General features: G+C 38.7%; 2 protein-coding genes across 2 annotated transcripts in view; both read left to right on the top strand.

Moving 5' to 3' along the window:
- CAMK4 (calcium/calmodulin dependent protein kinase IV) overlaps positions 1–25,169 on the top strand; it is a gene marked incomplete at its 3' end in the record, with an annotated part of 218,155 nt that overhangs the window by 7,781 nt on the left and 185,205 nt on the right. The gene's annotated exons all lie outside the window — the stretch shown is intronic.
- On the top strand, positions 22,819–23,451 carry LOC309959067 (high mobility group protein B1-like; the record flags this gene model as incomplete). Its single annotated transcript, XM_082835188.1, has 1 exon — positions 22,819–23,451. The coding sequence occupies one exon, from the start codon at positions 22,819–22,821 to the stop codon at positions 23,449–23,451; it is 633 nt and encodes a 210-aa protein (XP_082691314.1).

Below are 25,169 nucleotides of genomic sequence, written 5' to 3'. Positions count from 1 at the left end.
AACTTTATGACAGTAAAATTTCAATTTCATATAATTTTCACATCACATTCTTTTGATTTTTAAAAACCATTTTAAAATGTAAAAACTCTTCTTAAGTTGTGGACTGTTCAAAAATAAGTGACTGCTGTATTAGGCCCTTGGCCGGAGGTTTGCTGACCCCTGACCTAGATCAGTCAAGGTAAACTTCTACTCCTCCTCAGTTATACGAGAATTTCAGGTTAAAATGATCTCAAAACTTCATTTATTCAAGGAATTACCGTTAATCTCCCTTTTACTTTGAACATGTCAACCTGATATTAGTTTTTCCAGTGGGCACAGGCTTTAAGTTCATTCTCATCCTTTTTCTACATCTGTTGAAACTATATCAGTTGCACTTCTTAACCTACGTAGCACGTTGGCTAGCTCCAATCATCATTCATGTTTCTGAAAATGAAGTAGCTTTATTTGAAGTGTGTTTAAGTTAAATTTCCATACCATGATCAGCATTCACATTCAAAGACTATTGGAGAGTCATTTGTTTTGTGTATAATAATTAGATTTCAAGTTGCTCATTCTTCTATTATATTTGAAGTGACAGTCATTATAAAGTAATATGCTAAATCAATAAAGATTTGCTTCTAATTAGTAAAGTTTAATTCATTTTTCTGTTTACTAATATATTATCTGCATGTTGAATAATCCTTCTATATGCCATACACATATGACAGGTGGACTAATTAAGGTCCTTTAAGTTGAGACTGTTTAAATAAGCATTTTTTTAATGAAAAGTTATTCTTTCTTAGTTTGAATAGAGTTTAGAGCTAACTAAAGCATTCACTCATATCTTAACTAGAGCAGAGGTCTCCAAAGTGAGATGTTCATATCCAGGGGGTGCATAGTATAATGGGATGCTAGAAGAACATATTTTTTTTTCTAATTTTTGCTTTTTTAAAATGTTTTGAAAAGAACATTACATATTGGTTCAATAGCATATGTATTGCATTTATAGGTACATAAGTATACACAGTTTGGGAGCATGTGCTCAAAACATTTTATTTGATGATTACTGGATCAAAGGATGGTAGTTCTGAGTGGTTACTGAATAAGTTTTTTACTTATATTTAAATACTAACATTTTGCTATATGAAAATGATTTTAAAGCAAATACATAGATCAAAATGCAGACAGAAATCATATTGCAAGGTGTGACTTTGTGCAGAAAGGGGAAGTGGGCACATATGTGCACTTGTTATGCATTTTAAGACTGCCTGATGAAAGATTTTGATAAGAACGTAACTGCCATTGTAACCAAAAAAGTCATATGGCAGAGTAAAGAAAAAGAGAAAAGGAATACAGTTTGCCCATCAAGCAGAGGGTTAAATGAATTTTGTTTTTCGTTGTTGTTGAACCCAAAATTCATAGGCAAGAACCTCAATTTCAAAATACCTAACTTACTTCATGGTAAATTTTGTCACCTGCTGCCTTAAGCAGCTGACTGCATTTGCCTGAAGTGTTTGGTGGGCAGGGGTTGGAGAGTTGTGAGCATTAGTGCCAGGATGCTGAGTTTAACTTGGTTAACAAATGCATCATCATCAGTTAATTACTTCTTAAGTCATGCTTCAGGGTGATATGGTTGAAAAATTCACCAAAATTTTGGTGCAAAAATATTTTTTAAAAAAACTAGACTAGAGATAACACTCTGTTCAGAATGGTCTGCTAAAAAAGTAATACATATGACATGCTCTTAACTGTTTTCTTTACTAGTTTGTGGTAGCATTCTTCGTTAAAAGTGTACTTTCTTTGATTTGTCATGATTATAGACAGAATTTGACTAATATTACAAACCAGAACAAACAAGAGTAGGGGATAACAAATCTGTAGTTATGTTTACACATTTATTGTTACTTATAATGCAGTATTTGAATGATTTCTTCCCACTTTCAGTCTTCATGGACTGTTTAGTAGGGACTTTTGCTTGCGTTGCACAGAATCTTGTACTTTTAATTTTTTAAATTAATTAATTTAGTTTTAATTTTTGGCTGCATTGGGTCTTTGTTGCTGCATGTGGGCTTTCTCTAGTTGTGGCGAGCGGGGGCTACTCTTCGTTGTGGTGTGTGGGCTTCTCATTGCGGTAGCTTCTCTTGTTGTGGAACACGGGCTCTCGTCACGGGCTTCAGTAGTTGTGGCTTTGTTGCTCTGTGGCATGTGGGATCTTCCCAGACCAGGGATCGAACCTGTGTCCCCTGCATTGGCAGGTGGATTCTTAACCACTGCGCCACCAGGGAAGTCCCTCTTGTACTTTTCAGCTTGGTCTGCCTTACTTCTTGTACTATCTTGAAGGGATAGTTAGTGACTCTTTAACTTAGTGACAACCATCCATGTGGGACTTTCACAGACATACAAAATTGTTCTTTAGTTGTGACAACTAGTCAGTCCAAGTGTTATCTTTAACAGGATATAAATGCACTGCTACCTATTCATTCAAGTGAATCTTACCTATTTTTTCAAAGCTCCCTGTTAGGACAAGCACGGAGAAAATAAGACTATGTTATTAAATGTAACCAAATTCAAATTATATAATTCAGTAAATCAGCCTGGCCTAGAGTGTTCAGTCATAATAAGCCTCTGAAGATTTCTTGTGTGAGTGGAAACATTTTTAGTGGTTCCTATGGGACTCGAGTGAGTCCTTCCTCTCCTTTTTCCCTCAGTGTGAACACATAAGGTAATAAAAATGTTCAGTGAAGTAAACTTGAGTTCTGATTGTAACCTGTATCTAGAAGCGAATTAAACACATAATAACAAACAGAGCTTGTCATGTGTATGTATGCCACATCAGCAGAGTGGAAACCTGAGGAAATTGTCAGGATAATTCACAGCAAATGGTACAGTTCTTTCAAATCTTGAGGTACTGAGGAAATGGAATGTCAGGACTGAGCTGAGGGCCCCAGGGAGCAGATGAGGTTCTGGCCCAGGCCAGGAGGGGGCAGCAGAGCTCCAGTCCCGGCTTGAGCTGGCAGGTGGTGGGGTGGAGTGATGCTCAGGGAGCTGCAGCCCAAGGGGACAGTTGGGCAAGGCAGCTACTCAGGAAAGCTTTGAGGCTGGGGGAGCAAGTGGGGCATTCTGGACAGTTGAGAGTGGAGATGAAGGAGGACTGCTGAGCCAGGCAGGTGCTAAGCCAGAAGCTGAGCTAGAAGGTGCAGGGTGCAGGCAGGAAAACAAGAAGGATTAAATTGCTGCTTGATGGCTGGGTCCCTTTGGGCATAACACTAGACCTCACTAAGCCTCATTTCTAAAGTGAAGATTTGTGGTAGTATATCCACCACAACGTTGCTCTGACGATGAAATTAGATCGCATATGTAAAAACACTCAGCTCCATGGTTGGCACTTAAGCTTAATATCGTGCTCCAGACAGGATACAAGGTGGGAGGTAGGGCATGATGATTCCAAATTAGGTACAGGGTAAAAAACCTTAGTCCAACTTACTTGGGTCTTTTAGCATTCTGACTCCAACTTGCCTGCCAGCCTTGTTCCCCACCACTTCTAATTACCACCATGGAGTATTTACCAGGAACTTGGTGTTGAGATTTTCCTTTTTTTTTTTTATGTGCATTGCTAATTATTTCAATAATACAACAAGGTGATCAACACGAGCATCATTTTTCAGATGAGGAGCCTGAAGCTCAGAAAGGTTAAGCAGCTTGTCCAAGCTCACGCAGCTGGGGAGGGGAGCAGAGCTGGGATTCAAGACCAGGTTGTCAGACTACAGTGCTCCTCTCTTACCTGCCATCCTCAAGGGGCCCCTCATGGGCCTCATATCTCCATGGTGTTGTGCATGAAACTCTCCTGGCCTGAAACGCCCTTCTCCTTCTAATTCCTCCAGGAGAGTCACCCTGCCCCATAAGCCGAAGGTTTCTCCTGCCTCCTGGCTCTCATACCATGTCACACATTTATTGTCTTACAGGTAAATGCTTTGTGGCCTTCACCACCAGAGCATCTGTTCCTCAGACAGAGGAACCCTGAATCTTATCCATCCTTTGTCCCCACTACTAAGCCCATTCTCCAGCTTACTAGCTGCCCCCCATAACTGCTTAATAAGTGTTTGTGGAATAGCGAGTGAATGAATAAATATTAGAAGAATTAGATGAACAACTGCAGGAAAATGAGCACACTCTTAAATCTCTCTTCCTTCAGGATGTTTTTCCTACGCATATCCTCTGCTAAACCAGCACACTGTGAAATTACTTATTCAATGTCTTTGTCCTTCTCTTTAGAATGTAAGCCTCTGTGGGCAGGACCTCTGTCTCTTTGTTCATTACTGTGTCCCCAGACCTATTGCAATGCCTGGTGTGTAGTGAGCACTCATTAAATATTTGTTGAGTAAATGAGTCAGTTGTACCAGCAGGGCATCTGCAATTGAAAGTCCTTTGTAATGCTAGGGTCTCTGGTCTTTTATCAGGCTGCTCTGTCTTAAAGAGCCCCCCCATGTCTGCATGAACTGGGAATAGTGTGACCTTCTGTGATTAGATCATCTTTGTTGAAGGTACTCTCTAGCCACAACCATCTGTGCATCTATGTTTTCTTCCAGTTGAATTCTCTGGATGATTACCTTAGTTGTTTGCTGCCTGTTCAGGAGACAGAGCAGCTTTTGGAGTAAGTAGGGTTCTAAGCTCCAAAGGCTTTGTAAATGTGTTGGAGGCTCCTTGAATAATTTTTTTTCTTATTTTGTACTTTTTAAATGCCTAATCTCTCTTTTAGAGACATGTACTCATTATTATATTTGCTCATTTTTACTTCCGTAAGATGGTATGGAAAAAACCTGAGCTATCTTTTTGGCCAGCCCAATAATTATTCTGGAAAATGTGTATGTCGCCATCTCTATTTTTGATGACAGAAGCCAGGGAAGTATGGTGAAAGAAAGATTGTGTATAGGAGAGAGGGGGGCAGAGATGGAGCTGAGGGACGAAAGGAAGGTCACTCCTCACCTAGGGCTATTTTTTGTTTTCTGAGTTAGCTACACCTCAACCCACAAGCACCTCTCTGTCCCTACCTGACTTCTCCCTGTTACTGTTGTCCCACGAGAGCCCAGGTCCTTTTCATTTTCTTTGTATCTCCCCTTGTTATGGTCTGAATGTTTGTGTCCCCACCGTGGATTCTTATGTTGAAGACCTAACCACCCCCCCACCCCCCCCCCCACCCCCGCAATGTGATGGTATTTGGAGAAGGGGCCTTTGAGAGGTGGTTAGGGTTAGATGAAGTCATGAGTGTAGGGCCTTAATGATGGGATCTGTTCCCTTGTAAGAAGAGAGACGGGAGAGCATACTCTCTCTCTCTCTGCCATATGAGGACACAGCAATAGGTCAGCTGTCTGCAAGCCAGGAAGAGAGCTCTCACCAAAACCCGACCATGTTGGCGCCCTGATCTTGAACTTCCAGCCTCCAGAACTGTGAGAAATAAATGTCTGTTGTTTAAGTCCCCCAATGTATTTTGCTATGGCAGTTGAGCTGACCAAGATGCCCATGTACCCCTTCCCCCACTTTGAATATCTATCTAACTTTGGTCACAACCTCAGAATCTGCCTGCAGTGTCACAGAAACTAACCTGAGTTAATCTAGGCTAATGTGGCAAGCAGAGCTTGAGGAAAGTGATGTACTTTTCCTTTCCCAGATGCCCACCATTGTTCTTCTCCCAGATGTTGGGGGATGCAGTCAGGAGGCCCACTTCACAGGCAGTGTAGCGCGGCCTTGGCTTTATCTAGGAGCTGCCTTCTGGCATTACCACCTTGGTACCCACTGTGCACCCGTATCCATACCTGTTGGCTTTCCAAGTGCCCGTGCCTGCCAGCTCCCAGCATATTATTTCCTCAGCAGCTGGCACAGGATTTTTTTGTTGCCAACTAGAAGCTCAGCTATTAAAAAATAAAACTTGGCCCATCTTGAGAATCATATGTTTCCATCAGAACTTGGATCTACATTCTGGCACAACTCATAGAGTCATGCACCTCTCTCAGGACCAAGAACCCAGTGTTCCTCTGGGTCTCTGACCACACTTTCACCGCTTGTTCCAAATGCGGTTTCCAACCTGGAGTAACCTGTGATGCTTGTGATTTGTTGAGCACCAGTTTACCAACATTTAGTTGGTCTTTTTGAATTTATTAACTTGTTCAGTGTTTCTTTAGCACTAGATTGCCTTCTCTGATAGTTTGTGTCAGTTTTATATCTTAACTTGTTAATTCTCAAGAATCAGGTTCATGTTTCCTCAGTTACTGAGAAGCTAACAGACAACATGGAGGCATGGAGTAAACACTGCATGACTGCATGAGCTTGAGGCAGTCCAAGAAAGGAGATGTTAATATTTATAAATATCTGACTGCTGTTCTTTTGTATTTCACATACGGAAAATAATGTGTGGTATAACCTTAAGGTTTTCCATATCTTCAGACAAAAGGACAGTTGGGGAAGTTTAAAATAACTGCTGTAGATGGGTCTTTCTGTATAATTTTTACAGTTTGCTTTTCTTATAAGAAGAGCACTAAAATTAGAGAATATTAATCATTTTGTAGCTTTGAGATCTTATTTGTGCCAACTTTAACTTTGTCATATATTTATTAATTTTTTATTGAGAATAATGCATTCTTCACTGGAAAGTTAAATAACCAGACCCAGGATCACTGCAACTTGACTGTGATTCAGAAATAAATAAGAGAGTCCTGGAAATCATTTAAGGATGTTAAAAAAAAAAACAAAAACAGATGTCATTAGGAATATTTTAAAGCAGGCTGTAGTCTGTGTACACTGATAAAAACATATCACATAAAAAAGACTTCTTGTATTAAAATGACATAGGTATTAGCCATGCACAAAGAATATATTTCTCTAACTTGATACCTAACTAGTAAAATAAAGTTTGACTTTTGGTTTCATCATATGTTTCTTTAGTAGCTGCTGTTAATTGTCTTAGTCTCTTTTCTGGTGAAGGGATTTCTTTGAAGCACTTAAGAAACAAATGAATAAACTTTGAGAAAGGTGTTAATGAGATACAAATGGCTAGGAGAAAAGGGGAAAAAAATAGAGACCAGATGACTTAGGAAGTGTCTTACTGACTGTCATTCAGGTAAGGGGTATTAATTCTGGAATGGCTCTCTGTAAAGAAGGAGGTGATTAGATATCACAATCCTAAGTGATTGGATATCACTGTCTTTTGAAATGTCTTCTGATTCCAAGATTCTGAATATGAGATGGCTATAGGCACTCTGAGAATAAAAATCAGGGCTGCAGGCCATATAAAATGAACCCATGATTCCAACGGATATTAATAGAACCCCCAGTGGCAACTGTGGTGTAAAAATACATTCCAACTCTGGTACCTATTAGCTGTCTATTGTTAATGATTTTTTTAAACTGTAATGAGCTTCATTTTCCTCATCTGTAGAATGAAAATACTAGTGCCTTTCTCACAGGATTATTGCAAAGATTTTAAAAAGACAAATTATGTGACTATTAAGCAAAAAAAACTGTGCACATACTGCATGAGACTTTTTATTTTAATAATAATAATAAATTTTTTTTACTATTAAATCCAGACTTTATTTGGATTTCATCAGCTTTTCCATTAATGTCCTCCCTCTCTTCCAGGCTCTAATCCAGGCAACCACATTGCATTTAGTTGGCATGTTTCCTTGCCTCCTCTGATATGTGACACTTTCTCAGTCTTTCCTTGTTTTTCATGACCTTGACAGTCTTGAGGAGTATTGGACAGGTGTCCTGTAGAGTGCCCCCTAATTTGGGTTTGCCTGTCATTTTTCCACATGATTAACTGGGGTAGTGAGTTTTTGGAAAGAATACCACAGAGGTGAAGTGCCCTTCTTGTCATATCCTATCAGGGTACTCGAAGCCACCTGACATCCCTGATGATTTTAACCTTCATCACTTGGTGAAAGTGGTGTTTGCCAGCTTTCTCTGCTGTACGGTTACTACTTATCCCTTCCCCTACTCTGTCTAGTCTTTGGAACTGAGTCGCTAAAGCTAAAATAACCAACTCTTGGGAGGGAGGGTGATTAAGCTCCACCTCTTGGAGGGAGGAATATCTACATATTATTTGTAGTTTTGTAGAGAAGATTTGTGAGGTATTGTTTTATTACTAATAAATTCTTATATGTATATAAGATGATTGGATATCTTAAGTCATTTTCCAAAATTCTTTTTAAAATATACTGCCAGGGCTTCCCTGGTGGCGCAGTGGTTGAGAGTCCGCCTGCCGATGCAGGGGATGAGGATTCGTGCCCCGGTCTGGGAAGATCCCACATGCCGCGGAGCGGTTGGGTCCGTGAGCCATGGCCGCTGAGCCTGCGCGTCCAGAGCCTGTGCTCAGCAATGGGAGAGGACACGACAGTGAGAGGCCCGCATACCGCAAAAATAAATAAATAAATAAATAAAATAAAATAAAATATACTGCCAGCATACATCATGCAATTAGGAATGTACTAGACGGTGAGAAACTTTGAATCTGGTAGAAGCTGTCCCTCGATTCTTGTGCTTAGACAGTGGAGAGTATTGGAGATGTGTGTTTAAGGGGAAGGTGTGAAGTCAAAAACTCTCTTTTGTTTTGATGGAGGTAGATAGGCTCTAGATAGTAGTTGGTCTCTTTCTGTGTCTTGTAGGTGCATAATTCATAATAGGAATGGCTCTCATTTCAGATGGCCTGCTGAACTCTCCGTTGGAAGACCATATAGGCAACTGTGATGCAGGTTATTCAAACTGACTCCATCTTCCACTCACCTCCAACCAACAGCCATTACCAAACCTGCTTCTCTATTTGTGTATTCCATCTCAGTAAATGTTACCACCATCTGCCTTAGCTCCCTACCTAGGATCATGGGAGACATTCTGGATTTTTCCTTCACCCCTGCTAATAAGACATATTCTTTCACTTAACAGATATATGATCCTGGGAAAGTCCCTTATCCATTCTGAGTCTCAAAAGAGGTATAATAATCTCATAAATTTATTATGAGGATTCAGTGAGATCATGCATTATAAAGTTCTTGGCATGATGTATATTGCACAATTCAATGAAAGTCATTGGGTGTGACCTCTCTTAAATATATTTTAAATCAGGGGTCCTGGTCCTTTTAGTTCTATAAATTAGGAACTCTTTCCTAGAGTATTACACTGGTATCTTAAATATTGTCTCTACTCTCATCCACTTCCCACTCTGCTTGGAAGGTGACCTTTCAAAGACCAAGTCTGATTATGCCACTCCCCTACTTAGAATCTTTTAACCTCTTGCACCCCATCCAGTATGTGGAACCCTTTTACGCGAACAGCAGGTCTTTTCAAAACAGCTCCTGTCGCTTTCCTGTCTTACCTTCACCAAGCCTGCACTCTCATCTTGGGTTCCAGCCCAACCAGCTATTTTTCCTCATGTAGGATCTGTCATGCTGCCCCATTTCAGTGTGCAGTGTGCAGCACCTCCACTGTCTTTTCCCCAGTGAGCACCCTTCACACCATACACTCCTTGTCTACTATATGAACACCTTTTTCTTCTTCGTGTGAGCACAGGAAAGCCTTGCCTGACTCAGAGGAAGGCCATCTTACACTCTGCTTCTGTAGCTCTGGTGTACTGCTAGCAGGATCTCCTGCCTCTGTACCTTGATTTGGGGTGCTTCTAAGATAGTTTCATTCCCAGGTGCCTGCACAGGCTCTGTCAGAGGGAAGATTTTTTTACTGCTTTGCTAAGGATATAGGTTATATTTTGATTGAGTTAATATAACTGAAAGTTTTACTAGCCCTGTGGTGGTCCCTGTTCCTTTCTAGGCCAACCATGTCTTTTCTCTTCTTTTTTCTTTTCTTTTCATCTTTTGAAGCTTCAGAGAGGATGAGGCAGGATTCAGGCAAATATCTGGGAGAGGGGCATAGATAATGGTTCTCTCCTGTTTTCAAAAAGGGACACTGTTGGTGGCATTGTCAAGCCTCAAACTGTAAAAACACTGAAAATATCGTGGCTAAATGTGCATATGACTAAAATGTGTGTACATCTACACCATTCTTAAGATTCTTACTTAGATTTTCAGAACTGTAGAGCTGGATAGCACCTTAGAAAATCAAGCCAAGGGAAGGCACATGTCTTTCCCAGCTCTCCAAAGCTAGTTAGTAGTAGAAGTGGGCCAGAACCTTGGCCTTCTGTACTTTGACTCTGTGACACACTTCCTTCCCTCGCGAGTGCCATTTAAGAAACCAGGGCTTAAATTTAGCCACTCCAAGCTCTTCCTCCTAGAGCTTTCCTGAGTTACTTCAGAATACAACATTCCTTAATCACCAAGAAGCTCTTACAGATTATGATTTTTAAATTGGCACTATTTTCTATTTTGTATGTTGTGCTTCATTTTTTTTTCTTTTTTTTTTGCGGAGGATGTAGTCTTAAAAATTAAAATGCAGCAAAACTATTAAACATTGGATATTTTACACTTAATTTCTTTCACATTTTGGACAGTGTTCATTCACCTTGTAAAAAAAACCTCTGTCCCTAAATGTATTGAAATTTCGTTTAAGAGTCTTAGCATGCATGTCAGAGTGCAGTCTGTTCCTGTTGGTCTTTGGGGGCTGAAATTCTCATTCTTATACAACTCATTAAGAAACTAGTCAATATGGGAACATATGTATATGTATAACTGATTCACTTTGTTATAAAGCAGAGACTAACACACCATTGTAAAGCAATTATACTCCAATAAAGATGTTAAAAAAAGAGAAACTAGTCAAATATGTAAGTGCCCCATCCACTTTAAAATGGCTACCTATGTTAAACTATAATATAAATAAATAGGCTTTCTTTGTTCTTCCTGAGTCCAGGAAAATTGAATGTTTGAGCAGATGAATTAATATATTACTCCAATATTTAGCACTACTTAGGAACTGGAAAAATTACATGGAGGTATTGTTATGGTGCCTGCACATGTCGTGAGACCAAGGCTATTTTCTTATAGCTGGGGATGCTACTGATTCCAAAAGTCATTTATAACAGAAATATATTGGATATTTATTCTTAATTTCAATTAACGCTGCCAGCATCTGATTTGCATTAAATAAATATTCTTGTTTTTTCTTCCTAACCCCAGTAGTTTTGCTGACTACAGTGATAGGCTGTCAAGTTAGGTTTGAATTCCTTTAACTAAGAAAAACTATTTTTATTTATTGTTGATAGAAATGACAGAAATTTTCATTATCTACAACAGGGAAAATTGCAACAATGTCTTATTTTGTTCCCATGCCTATATCTAAGCCTGTGCTGAAGAATGCAACACTAACAATATTTAATGCTATATCTCGTCTTCCTTTCTTAGTATGCCTTCCCTGACGTGAGTCAGCACAGCCATTTTTAAATTTCTCTCAAATAACTTCTACTTTGGCCCCTTCAATCTGGTTTTTATCCTCATAATTCCATTAAAAAGTGACAGGTGAGTTCCACTAGACTTCCACCTCCCAAATTGATTCTCTGATCTCACTTTTTAAACCTCTTAACTGCCTGTCAGTGTGCTGATAAATTTTCCCTTACCTTTTTAAATGTGATAAGATAACCATGCTCTGCATGCCATGGAATGCTGAGCATTCATAGACAAAGTTTACTGATGTAAATAAAACTTACCATAAGACTCTATTGGGTGTCCATAATCATGTGAACAGTGTTATCAGTCCCAGAACAAATGGTACTCACAGGTCCCAGGAGCAAATGGTTCTCACAATGGTTCTCACAACCTGTGTTCAGCCAAAGCACATTTTTAGTTCTATTCTTCAATATCTATTTATAACAAGAATCAATGTTGGCAGTTTTTCCTGCCACCATGTAGAGCAGGGATTCCTAACTTTAATCCGTAGACCTCTATGCCTATGTTTTAGGACTATATGAAACTCCTGAAATTGAAAGCAAAATATTGCATGTGTAATCATTTTTCTGAGGAAAGTGGCCATAGCTTTCATCAAATTTTCAAAGGTGTTTAAGCAGCCTTGATGTTTGAGGTTTACCCAGACATATATATTCTTACATCTGCTCAGAACATTTGGGTAGCATGAAGCTTGTATTGGCCTAATCATTTAGCAAACTTTTTTCCCTTTTCTGCTGCCCTGCCCAGTCCATTTATCCTTAAACAGAGATTTTTATATTCTTATATACTCAGTTTTTACCTCTTCTGTACTCCCTTTAATTAGTTAGGATACTGTTATATGCAGGTGCAATTCAACAAGTATATATCGAAGTGCCAAAAGAAACCCAACTCAGATTATGATAAACAACGAAATGGATTAATTGGCTCAAATAAGTAAAGTCCAGAGGTTGTTCAGGTTTTACATGTGGTTTGACTTGGAACACATTTATTTTTCTTCATTTCTTTCAGCATTGCCCTCCTAAGTTTGTTGGCTTGTCTTCATGCCAGCTTTCCTCATGGTAGCAAAATGCAGCAGCTTCAGTCCTGATGTTGGCAACCAACCATCATCATCCAGGACAGTAAGGATCTTCACTTCCTTGTACCACTTAATAAAGCAGAATCGGTCAACGTGGTTGAGGAGCATCAGTGCATTAATTGACTTAAGCCTGTATTACCATCATACTTGAACAAGTCATGGAGACAAAGGGGAAGAGATTACAGTTTTTGATTAGTGTTAGTCAGGGTCTACTTTTAGGACTCTGGCATTTCCAACTTGGAGGTGGAGGTAGGTGCTGGTAGGAAAGATGCTGAGAAGCAGCTAACAATATTTATTATGTCCCTTAAATTAAGTGGGGTTCAGGCATACGGCTCCTGGTATCTGATTGCAGTTATGCTGTAGAAGATACGATTTTACTGAGGTAGAAGATGGGACTTTATTGCGTGCCCTAAAGAAAGTTATGTAAAACATTAGTTCCTTGGGATGTTTCATCAGAGTTCTGCCAGAGAAACAGAACCAGTAGTTAATACACACATGCACACAAATGCACATTTATTTAAAGATTATTTATTTTAAGTAATATTTTAAATATTATAAAATATAAATAAATACTCATTTATATATTATTTATTTATTTCAAGGAATTGGCTTATGTGATGTGGAGGCTGGCAAGCCCAAAGTTTGTAGGGCAGGAAGGCAGACTAGAAACTCTTGGGCAGGAGCTGATGCTGTAGTCTTGAGGTGGAATATCTTCTTTCTCAGGGAAACCTCAGTTTTGTTCTCAAGGGCTTTCAACTGGTTGGATGAAGCCCACCCACATTATTGAAGGTAACCTCATATACTTTAATGTCACCTAATTATAGACGTTAATGATATCTACAAAATACCTTCACAGAAACATCAAGACTGGTGTTTAATTGAATAACAGGCTACTATAGCCTAATGAAGTTGACACATAAAACTAACCATCACAGATGTTAATAATTGTAAGGTCAAAGAAGGGTTCTGTGTTTAAACAAATTTGAGAAATGTTATATTAAACGTTGCTCTAGGACTTTTCATTCTTTAATGTGCTCAAGGACATTGTGGTTTTGAACTATTTCTCAAACTTATTTGATCAGGGACATTTTTTTGTTCCCCTGAAGACTCTCACTGTACTAGTGAATACATTTTGGGAAACACTGGATTAAATTATGACTGAGAAAAAGGGTTTTACTGTAACTATGGGCAATTTTATTTGTCTGTATGTTTCTGTTGTTTGTGTTTTTAAATGTATTAGTGTGTGCTCCTCTTTCTCTGTTAAATTATAAGTCCCTTTGGGATCACACTTTGTGTTTTCACAAAGTGGAAATTCAATAATGTTGACTGAGAAATATTTTTAGATAAATGAATGGTTATTAAGTCTTGGGTTAATGATCTTTATATTTGCTTAGAGCCATCACTTTCCCTTGGCAGATATTAAATTGCAATAGCTTTAAACTGTTTGCTGACCTTTGGAGATTTTCTCACTGTGGGGAACCATTCAGTACGATGAAGCAGGTTCTATGTCCTGGACACAGTGTCTCATTTTATTACTTTTACTTTTTAATGTGACAGGCTATAACTTTGTTCCACTTAAGAGATTATTTAAATCCATAGAAAACAAGTGAAAGAAAAGAACAGGACAGGTTAAGGCCCTGAAAGTGTTTCTGTTTTTGTTTTTGTTTTGCTTTACTATCCTCTCACAATATCCAGAATGTTGCTTTACTCTCAGTGGTGCTTGGTATATGTTGTGCCTGACTCTTAGAAGAGAAAAATATTCTCCCTTAACTCTGCTTAAATCCATTCTTATTGTGATGACAAATTATTAGACCAAACAGAGCTGAGATTTGCTCTCCTGTAACCTGTCAGGAATATCACATGGTCTAGAGATGGTTTAGAGTCTGGATGTGGCTTAAAGTCCTGGCCAAAGACTATGACCAGTAGTCAAATCATGTTGTGGGTAGATCCATTTGCCTGAAAGGCAATGGAGCATGAAAGGCAGATGTGATTGTCACCTGCATGTCCCTGTGCATGCGAGCTGTATCTTGGATCCCTGCCAAATCCTCTGAGCTGCTTACTATATGAGGGCCACTCTAATCTGTCTGCATGGATGTTGTGAACAAGTAAACATATTTTTGGAAAACAAATCAAAATTTAAAGTCTGATATTATTAGAAAGGTACTAGTTGAATCTGAAGAAACTATTGTTTTAAAATAGCAAGTTTGATTGAATTCAACCAGAATACTTAAAAGCCAGTTTGTGTGTGTAGGTATGAAAAAGTGGCCATATTAATTTCCTGTTCATTTCGTCACTGTCATGAAGGAAAAGAGGCTTTAAAGCTGCCATCAGTCTAGAAGTTGGGGTAAAGCCCAACCTTGTAAAACTTAAAAGGTTTCTTCTTCTGTTGTGGCCTCTCTCATTGCGGAACACAGGCTCCGGATGCGCAGGCTCAGCGGCCATGGCTTACGGGCCTAGCCGCTCCGCGGCATGTGGGATCTTCCCGGACCAGGGCATGAACTCGTGTCCCCTGAATTGGCAGGAGGACTCTCAACCACTGCGCCACCAGGGAAGCCCCCTAAAAGGTTTCTTCTTCTTGAGGACAGAGACAGTCCTGAAATTGTCTGTTCTGTTTGAGACAATAACCTGAAAACTGAAAAAAAGCTGGCTTTAAAACCTTTTTTCCCAGATTATAAAGTGAATAGCCTAAATATTACCATATTTATATATAATATATATAAAGGTATCTATATTTATTACAAATTAATATGTTTAAATGTATTAAATATCTAAATAATTATAGCATAAATTTGTTTTGAGTGTAAAAATTTTGGAAATGATAGATAAACAAAAGGCATACAATAAAAATTAGTTTTAATCCTGTTACTCAGAAATGATCACTATTCACGTTATATTCAGTTCTTTTTGTATTTGTATATGTGTATAATTGTTTTCATCTAATTATTTATCTCCCCAAACAGTTACTTTGTTTTAGGGTTAAGGTTAATGTTTTATAAATTTACAAATATATTTATTGTTGATTGATTTTAATATGCTTTTATATAAAATATAAGAACATATTTAATGTGTTCTTCCATTGAGTAGACAAAATCACATACAGCAATAGCAGCTGACCTTTAACAGGTGTGTACTATGAGCTGGGCATGTTATCTTTATTGTCCTCAACTCTCACAATAACCTGCCAGGTGGGCATTATTAACCCACGGAAACTGAGGCCTGGGGAAAGCGATAACCTGCCAGGTCACACTGGCAGTAAGCGCCGTGGCGCAGGATGGTCTGGTTATCTGTCTGACTCCAAAGCTTATACTTCTTAAAACTATCACATTGCCTCTTCTGAAGTGAATTCCCTGTCGAATTTACTAGGTCCCAGACAAAATATCTAAGATATAATGAAATGAAATTATGAGCAGATTGGCCAAGCACACCAATTGGATATTCAGAACCTGACACAGGCAATTCAGAGTGCTTTCACATTTCAGAGGTACGGTGTGACTGTACCATCAGGGAACTGTGAAGAGCTCGGGGAGAGAGTTCTTTGGGCTGGTCCTACCTGATTAAAGGCATGATGTACTTCTTTATAGAAAGAAGATATTCTATACAGGCTTTTCTTAAAAATCAGGTTTGTTTCTGATAATGGCCTCAAAGTAGTATCAGAAGACCAAAATTGGTGACTTTTAGCTGATAACCCATATTATTTTTTGTTATCCATTATCAGAACCTATGGGCTCATTACGTGCTGACTTTATTTCTAGAATGATGCACGCATAACTGAAGGCTCAATGCCATTTCCCAGTATACTGCTGCCTCTTCGTATAGTGTCTCCATCCCTTCAACATTCACTTCTTTTTCCTCATATCTGCTTCATTCTTCATACTTTGTATGCTTACCTGGATCCCATTTTACCATCTCTCTCTTCATTTTTCTTTCAGTTTTCCATTCCCAATCACCATTATCTTCTGTCCTGACTACCATTTTATCTTTCACGTTGACCTTTGACTCCTGTGCCAGGCAATACTGAGCCCTTTCCTTGAGCTTTCGCATATTTTTCATCCTCTTTGTCTAGCACTTCCCACCCCTCAGTGAAGTGTGACTTTTGTCAGCCCGACAACTGCCTTCGCTTTGTAAATTCTTAGACATTCTTTGCTGTTGCCTACTGAACTTAGATAAAACTTGAGCTTCTAGAGTGGTGGACATTTCTGTATCTTTAAGAAGTATAATGTGGGTAGCTGCATTTTATACTTTGCACTTCTCTTAGCTGCACTTTCCTGAGGTTCTATTACCAGAAGAAAGGTTCTTGTGTTGTTAATAATCACTTATATTTTACTCTTCAGCAATCTTTTGTACACTGCATAAAGGCTTTTGACCAAAAAAGTGACATCCAGTCCATTCTGCACTGGCCAAGCCATTTCATTCCAGAGGAATAGGCGTCTTTTTTGAATTCTTTCTCCAGGGTCATTTAGTCCAGCAGAGGTATTGTCTGCTTGGGTGTCCAAGTTGATCTTGGAAATATACAAGTGCACTGGTAGTAATTTAAAAACAAAAACAAAAAAACCCTCCAAGACCATAACAGAGAGGAACTACCTAATAAGACACATTCAGTGTGTTTGCCATGCCCACTGCATCACTAGTCTAGAAGGAAGGCAGGGCTGATTAATTACAGCCGTCTCTTCATTTAGCTTCTTTTTAAAATAAATAATACAGCTATGAGGATTCAATCTGAGAGTGCTTTTATTTCTTTCTGTGATTTTTTTGGTGTCTGTGCGTTTCTTTAATTCTCCATTTGCTTTTAATTTTTGTCCTTTCTGCCTAGTCTGTCCTTCCCTTTAAATGCTTCTAAATATCAAATCTAAATAAGTAAGAATGTGATACGTAGCTGTGATGGAAGGGAAAATTCAATATGTGTTCATCAGTGGAGGCTTCCTGGTACAGACGTACATTGAGGCAGCTCATACTTTTCTAGTTCATTTTGTGTGGTGTAAGTATATGACTTTGTGGCAGTGACTTTGGGGTTCACCAGGTCTTCACTGTTCATGTCTCCTTGCCATTAATGAACTCAGATTTGATGGGAGAGAGCAGGGAATAATTATGAGTCCAAACTCTTGCATATATGTACATTTTCTTTTTCTTTATGCTTGTATTACTTCTTGATTCATGTTAGCATAACAGAAAGCATCTGGGCTAGGGCAGAGAGTTATGGGATGCCAAGGCATAGTCATCATTGTAGAATGCCAGGGAACCATCATATTCATGACAACTCTGGGAATTACTCCCCAAGTCTGTAGTCACACACTTTCCAAGAATGGATCTATTTGGAGGTGTATTTTAAACTTTGTCAACGTCATTCGTATTGGCTTCTTCAGTTGATTCATGTGGGGACTCTGATCGTTGGCTGCTGAAGTACCATCTGTACATAGAGATATAGGGCTCAAGCTGTAAATAGTATGGCATATTGTAAAGCCAGAAAGAGTAAGTGTCTTCTTACATATTTTTGTTTAGTATGGGTAAGTGTGGAAGAACACAAATAAGACTACTTCCTTATTTAGGCCTTCATGATATATTCAAGACCAGCATTTTCTTATATATTTTCCCTGGAGCTCTCCATTTAACCACTTTAAATTGAAAACAGTTTTGGGGAACTGTGGTTACTAATGGTTACACTAATGGTTAGTGTAACAAAATTCTATGAGCCTTACTTATAGGTTTCAATAAGAATGTATACATAATACTTAGCAATAGGCTAGTACCTAAAAAATAATAATGTTGCAATAGTAAGTTAATTGTGATGTGATGCTTATAAAAAGAACTTGCTAGAAAAACTTTGACTAAATATTTTGTGACTTGCTACAGGTTTGTTTGTTTTTTCTGGAGAAATTCTTTTACCTTTGATTCTACTGATTTTCAAAATAAGGACTGGATAAGGAACTTTCCCCTAACATAATGATAGTTAGTAATGTAGCGTTGCATGGACTAGAAAAATAATTCCAGTAGTCTACAAATTTTCACCAGTCTGATAACTACTTAGCAATAGCAAATGATGCTATCTGTATTTGTGAGAGCTCTGCATAGACAATGTATAAAGAGGTATAAGGCTGTAAGTTGTATTTGCATTTGTATTAGCTTTCTAATTTTTGTTAAGCCTGTTGCCTTGTCTACAGAGACTTATTTCTTTGTCATTTGGCCTTTGCTGATTAAATAACTAGTTTATAGCAACACACACACACATTCACGCTGGTAATGTCTTAGTCTCTGGTGTGGAGGTGGACACTCATTTCTGCATGGGTGATAACTTCATTGTGCCTCTTCTGCACCACCACTCCTGCCTTTCATCTTCCTCCAAAAGCACCTTTGGGTTCTGGCAGCTGCATATGGAACAGCCTTGGAGCCATGTGCTCATGCACCTTTTTTGAGCAGATATCCCCAACCAACCACAGGTGCTGCCTGCCCGCTTGCCCTAGAAGCCTGGGAGGAGAGTCACTTCCAATTCCGGACAGGGCCGGGCTGTTCTGCCTCAACAGATGGTCAGCATTTGCTTTTCTCAGTCCTGTCACCTAGAGAACTCCAATAATGTTTTATGTTCCGTTATTTACTATTCATCAAAAAGAAGCAGAAAAGGGGAACGCAATGCCATATCAAAATAGTCAACAGCTTCAGTGTTGATGAGAATGAAACATGATAGTTTAGAAAAAGAAAAAGAACAGAAATGAACATGGCACATTTGCTAAAATGCTTAACTACAATGATCTTGATAGTTAGATTTTAGATCTTGATAGTATTTATTTAATTTTATGGACGATTGAAAAGGTTTAGCTATTGGGCTTCCCTGGTGGCGCAGTGGTTGAGAGTCCGCCTGCCAATGCAGGGGACACGGCTTCGTGCCCCGGTCCGGGAAGATCCCACATTCCACGGGGTGGCTGGGCCCGTGAGCCATGGCTGCTGAGCCTGCGCGTCCGGAGCCTGTGCTTTGCAACGGGAGAGGCCACAGCAGTGAGAGGCCTGCGTACTGCAAAAAAAAAAAAAAAAAGCTTTAGCTATTAAGAAGCTATTGAGATTTTATACATTTTTTTATTTTAAAAAATAAGTGTGCCAGAAATGGCCACTTTAATTTTCTAATTTTATATTCCTATATGCACACTGATATTTCTTCATCTCAGACAAGGCTTTTGTCATCATCAAGTCCATTAAGCTACATAATGACAGGTCAATTCATTATTTGAATAATTTCCAAATAAATTTCAGTTATTTAAATAATGAATTGCTTGTTATGTTATATATAAATATTTTCTTTTCACCTAGAAAGCATTTCAGAAGTCTTATGGTGCTCAGATATAGAACTCTGGTAAAACTGTCAGTTTAAGATCAGAACATTGAATCTGGCTGATGAAAAATAGAAACCCAGAATAAATGATCTTCCTGTAGATTATTGCTGCATATAGAGATGGAAGGGACTCCAATTTTGTTCTCAAACATAGTCAAAGGTCTGTTTTGGAAGCTGAGGGCAAGTGCTTTAGTTCTGCCTCCTGGGATATAACTAGATATGTTGCTGCATCCTATTAACTCATTTTATGAGTTTGACACAAAAAGAGAAGCTGACGGAAAATGGGGATTAGGGTGGGGAGCATGTGAGACCCAAAAGGAGGTCATTGTGGGCAGACCCTCGGGAGGCAGATTGCTGCAATGTGACCATTGCAGTGTGGGCTGTAAGATGATCCCAGGTCTGCTCAGAATCCTTTTCTAGATTGTGAGCAGGGTTGACACCCTTGATAAAACACAGGGAATAGACCTGTCGGCCTCATTTAACTCCTTCTCACTCTGTGATGACATGAACTGATATTAACATCAAAATACAAATTTTAAAGTGTGGCAGAGATGATGTTCATGTAAGATATGTAGAATTAACATTTTAAGAGAGAAACTGAGGGACCAAGAGGTCAGTTTCTCTCAGGATTCAGAAATCCCTTCTCATAAATACATCTGCTCATCCCATCTACTCTTTATCACCTATGGTCGCCAGCATCTACAGGGCAAGGGATTATCACTGCTAATACCTCAGCATTGCATCAACATTGGCATCTACAATTCTTTGGGTGATGGTGGTAAAAATAAAGCTAATTATGAGTAATGAAGGTACTGGTCTCAATTCCCTGGTTTTCTCTGGGGTTCTGGTTCTTGGGGGCTTATTTCCATACCCTGCGTAATTACTTGTGTTGACCTTGATGGGGCCCACATCAGGTGCTTGGGGGGAAACCTGAAGCACCATGTGTCAATAGCACTGCAGTGAGCTCAGTGACTGCAAAAGAATCCAATGAAGTCTCAATGTTCCTAAAGCTGACCTTTGTCCAACCTTTACTTAGAACTTTGAAAAAAAATATAGAGCAGTTTTTTGTATCTTCTAAATTGGGGCTGATTACTGGAATTCCCTGGTGTGACTGAAGTACATTTCTGACTGAATTTATTGATGGTCTAATAGCATAGTTGAATGTTATCTGAGCTGTTCTTGATGGCCAGGGGGCCTGGTTCCTGTGTCTTACAAATAACTTTGGTCTGCCCATCCCATGCCCTCATTACCTGCATTGGATCTACTCACTTGGTGAGCTGTAGGAAGAAAACTTCTTTCCAAGTACTAAGGAATTATATTTCTCCTTACAAAGAGAAAATGTTCGCAGCAGTCTTTATTATAATCTGAATGGGTAATCTTGGACTCATGCCCAGCAAGTTTATTCTTGTGTGGAGTAAGCTGATTTTCTAATTTTCTGTGTATCTCTTGGTAGAGTTTACCAAACTGCTTATCTTTGCCAACAACTTCAGCTAGGTCAGAGTTTTGAGTAAATGCAGCAGAGCCTTTAAAAAGCCATTATCTAAAGTTCCCTAAGATCTCTATTGCCCGCTTTTAGAGTAACAATTTGTACAGCACCTTAGCTCAGCCTGTCTTGGGAATGAAAACAAGAGCTGAATTGTGTGTTTGCATCCCCAGAGCCCAAGCTGTATTTGTAAAGTTCCCATTATTTATCTTCGTAGTCTCAGAAGCTTTGCATTTATAGATTCATTGCATCATCATCTTATGATCATTTGGAGTCTCTGATGGTGTTCTAATTAAAAGCTCATTTCCTAGTTACCACAACACTGTTTTACACCACTTAAAATACCAACCTCCTCCAGTGTATTTTTGGATATGTGGGTAATGGATTGGAATCTGCAGTATTGCAGGAACTAAGTAATTTTAAAGCTAATAGTGTAAAGACAAAACGATTCGTTTTAAAGTAAGTTTTCTCATCTTTAGAACAAACACACACACATACCCCATATATAGCCATATATATTTTGATACTGACTAATTATTCTTTTAAAACTGAGTGCAGTCCAGGGAAAAATTGCAGCAACTAATGGATTCTCTTAGTGTAATTTGATTTGAAATATAGAAAAGAAAGAAAAAGTGATTTTGACCTACATACCCAATAGGATGTTCTTACTGTACTCATGGTATCCATGGGAAGAATACTGAAGGAGAAATGGGCAGGTTTCTGACAATCCATTGGAAGTAACAGGGATCTGTGGTCTCTGGAGGATAGGTAAAGGTATACTGCCCTGAATTCTCTTCACCAGGTCATTACAGTGACCCACATGCATTGCTCCAAGTGATTAGAAGATGTTTTAATTTTTTAAATACCATAGCCATATGTGTAATCTCCTAATTGTTCTGATTTCCATTAAGAAAATGTGATTCACAAAATTTCCACTGTATAAAACTAATTAAAAGTATTTCAGGGCTTCCCTGATGGTGCAGTGGTTGAGAGTCCACCTGCCGATGCAGGGGACACGGGTTCATGCCCCGGTCCGGGAGGATCCCACATGCTGCAGAGCGTCTGGGCCTGTGAGCCATGACTGCTGAGCCTGCGCGTCCGGAGCCTGTGCTCCGTAATGGGAGAGGCCACAACAGTGAGAGGCCCGCGTACCACACACACACAAAAAAAGTATTTCAAGAGAGCTTCATGTTATCGAAGTATTTCCTGTGACATTCATGTAAGAGTGAACTCCTTTAGGGTGTGAAAGTGAGTTTTTATAGATCATTAACAAATTGACAGATCTGTAAATAGAAAAATATAAAACTGATGTGTTAGGAAGCAATGCCAATTTAAGATCGATCAAAAGTGACAAAGTACTCCTGAAAACTTTAGATGAATTAAGGAGAAAGTAACTCAATTTATAAGCCATTTTACAAGAACATATCAATTATATACTCTTGTACGTTGTCTATAAATTCTTTTGGTCTGGCTCCCGCTCTCACAGCCATTGCAGTACATTGAGCTCCATAGAGACAGCGCCGGGGCAAGTGAGAAGCCGGACGGGCACTGAGTGACTCTGTGCCTCGCAGAGGAAAAATAATTAAGCATGGGCAAAGGAGATCCTAAGAAGCCGAGAGGCAAAATGTCATCATATGCATTCTTTGTGCAAACTTGCTGGGAGGAGCACAAGAAGAAGCACCCAGATGCTTCCGTCAACTTCTCAGAGTTTTCTAAGAAGTTCTCAGAGAGGTGGAAGACCATGTCTGCTAAAGAGAAAGGAAAGTTTGAAGACATGGCAAAGGCGAACAACGCCCGTTATGAAAGAGAAGTGAAAACTTATATCCCTCCTAAAGGGGAAACAAAAAAGAAGTTCAAGAATCCCAATGCACCCAAGAGACCTCCTTCGGCCTTTTTCTTGTTTTGTTCTGAGTATCGTCCAAAAGTCAAAGGAGAACATCCTGGCCTATCCACTGGTGATGTTGCCAAGAAACTGGGAGAGATGTGGAATAACACTGCTGCAGGTGACAAGCAGCCTTATGAGAAGGCTGCTAAACTGAAGGAAAAGTACGAAAAGGATATTGCTGCGTACCGAGCTAAAGGGAAGCCTGATGCAGCAAAAAAGGGAGTCGTCAAGGCTGAAAAAAGCAAGAAAAAGAAAGAAGAGGAGGAAAATGAGGAAGATGAAGAGGATGGTGATGAGGAGGAAGATGAAGAGGAAGAAGGAGATGATGATGAATAAGTTGGTTCAGCGCAGTTTTTTTTTCTTGTCTATAAAGCATTTAACCCTCCCTGTACACAGCTCACTCCTTTTAAAGAAAAAAATTGAAATGTAAGGCTATATAAGATTTTGTTTTTAAACTGTGCAGTGTCTTTTTTTGTATAGTTAACACACTACCAAATGTGTCTTTAGATAGCCCTGTCCTGGTGGTATTTTCAATAGCCACTAACCTTGCCTGGTACAGTATGGGGGTTGTAAATTGGCATGGAAATTGAAAGCAGGTTCTTGTTGGTGCACAGCACAAATTAGTTATATATGGGGATGGTAGTTTTTTCATCTTCAGTTGTCTCTGATGCAGCTTATACGAAATAATTGTTCTGTTAACTGAATACTACTCTGTAATTGCAAAAAGAAGAAAGAAGTTGCAGCTGTTTTGTTGACATTCTGAATGCTTCTAAGTAAATACAATTTTTTTTATTAGTATTGTTGTCCTTTTCATAGGTCTGAAAATTTTCTTCTTTAAGGGGAAGCTAGTCTTTTGCTTTTGCCCATTTTGGATCACACGAATTATTACAGTGTTTATCTTTCGTATAGCTAGCTGATAAAAAGCTTTTGTGTACATACCCTGCATACTCACGATGAGGGTAATTAAAGTTTAATTGAGACAGTTTTCATCCGTAACTGAAACTCAAATCTTTATCAGTTGATATCACATTTCACATAGCCCAGGTTCATTTACAAAGTGAAGAGTAACCAATCTACTCACAGCATGGGATTATTAGAATCAAACATTTTGAAAGTCTGTCCTTGAAGGACTAATAGAAAAGTATGTTCTAATCTTTACATGAGGACTCTACATCCTTTAACTCCCATTACCATGTAATGGCAGTTATATTTGCAGTTCCCACGTTTAAGACTGAGAATGTATCCCCAAAACCGTGAGCCTGAAATAACAAGACTGCCATATTACGTTTTTTTGTTGTTGTTAATATTAGTCCCAAAAAGGCTCTGGAGAAAAAGTGCTGGCTGTAAATGTCTTCTCCTATTTATCTAAATATGGATTGTTTAGGAAACTTGAGATCCTCCATTAAAGGTATTTTTAATTAATTGGGCCAACTTTTAAAATTGTATACCACATTTTAAATCAGGTATATTTTCCTATATTATGGTTTGCCCCTTTATAAATGAAGTAGACATGAGGGAGGAAGACAAGCTTTGTCTTTCAGTATGAATTACCTGATTTATTTGAATTTGATTTTTCTTTACAAAACTCAAGCTCGTTCATCAGGGTCATATGTTTATCTGCTTAACAGTTTAGGGAACAATTTGGCAATTTTGTGGTTTTTGAGATTATCGTTCTTTTAAAGTGCCAGTGTTTTAAAATAGTGTTCTTGTAATTTTACATGCTTTTGTGATGGAGTGCTGTTTTGTTATATAATTTTGACTTGGATTCTTTCCATTTGCATTTGTTTTATGTAATTTCAGGAGGAATACTGAACATCTGAGTCCTGGATGATACTAATAAACTAATAATTGCAGAGGTTTTAAAAAAAATTCTTTTGATATCATCATAAATAATAGCTGAAAAGATTTTTAAAGGACAAAATAAGTGTATCTCTTTTTCCTTTTATGGCTAACATTCTTGAAGGAGAAGTCAGTCCACTTGTTTTCTCCTCATCTTGGTCTCCCATTCTCTATCTAGATCAATCTTGATTCTGTCCTAAAACTAAAACACTAAG

This window comes from Leucopleurus acutus, assembly GCF_964270905.1.
Source record: "Leucopleurus acutus genome assembly, chromosome: 3".
Lineage (NCBI taxonomy): Eukaryota > Metazoa > Chordata > Mammalia > Artiodactyla > Delphinidae > Leucopleurus > Leucopleurus acutus.
This window is presented reverse-complemented; position numbering and strand designations above follow the sequence as displayed.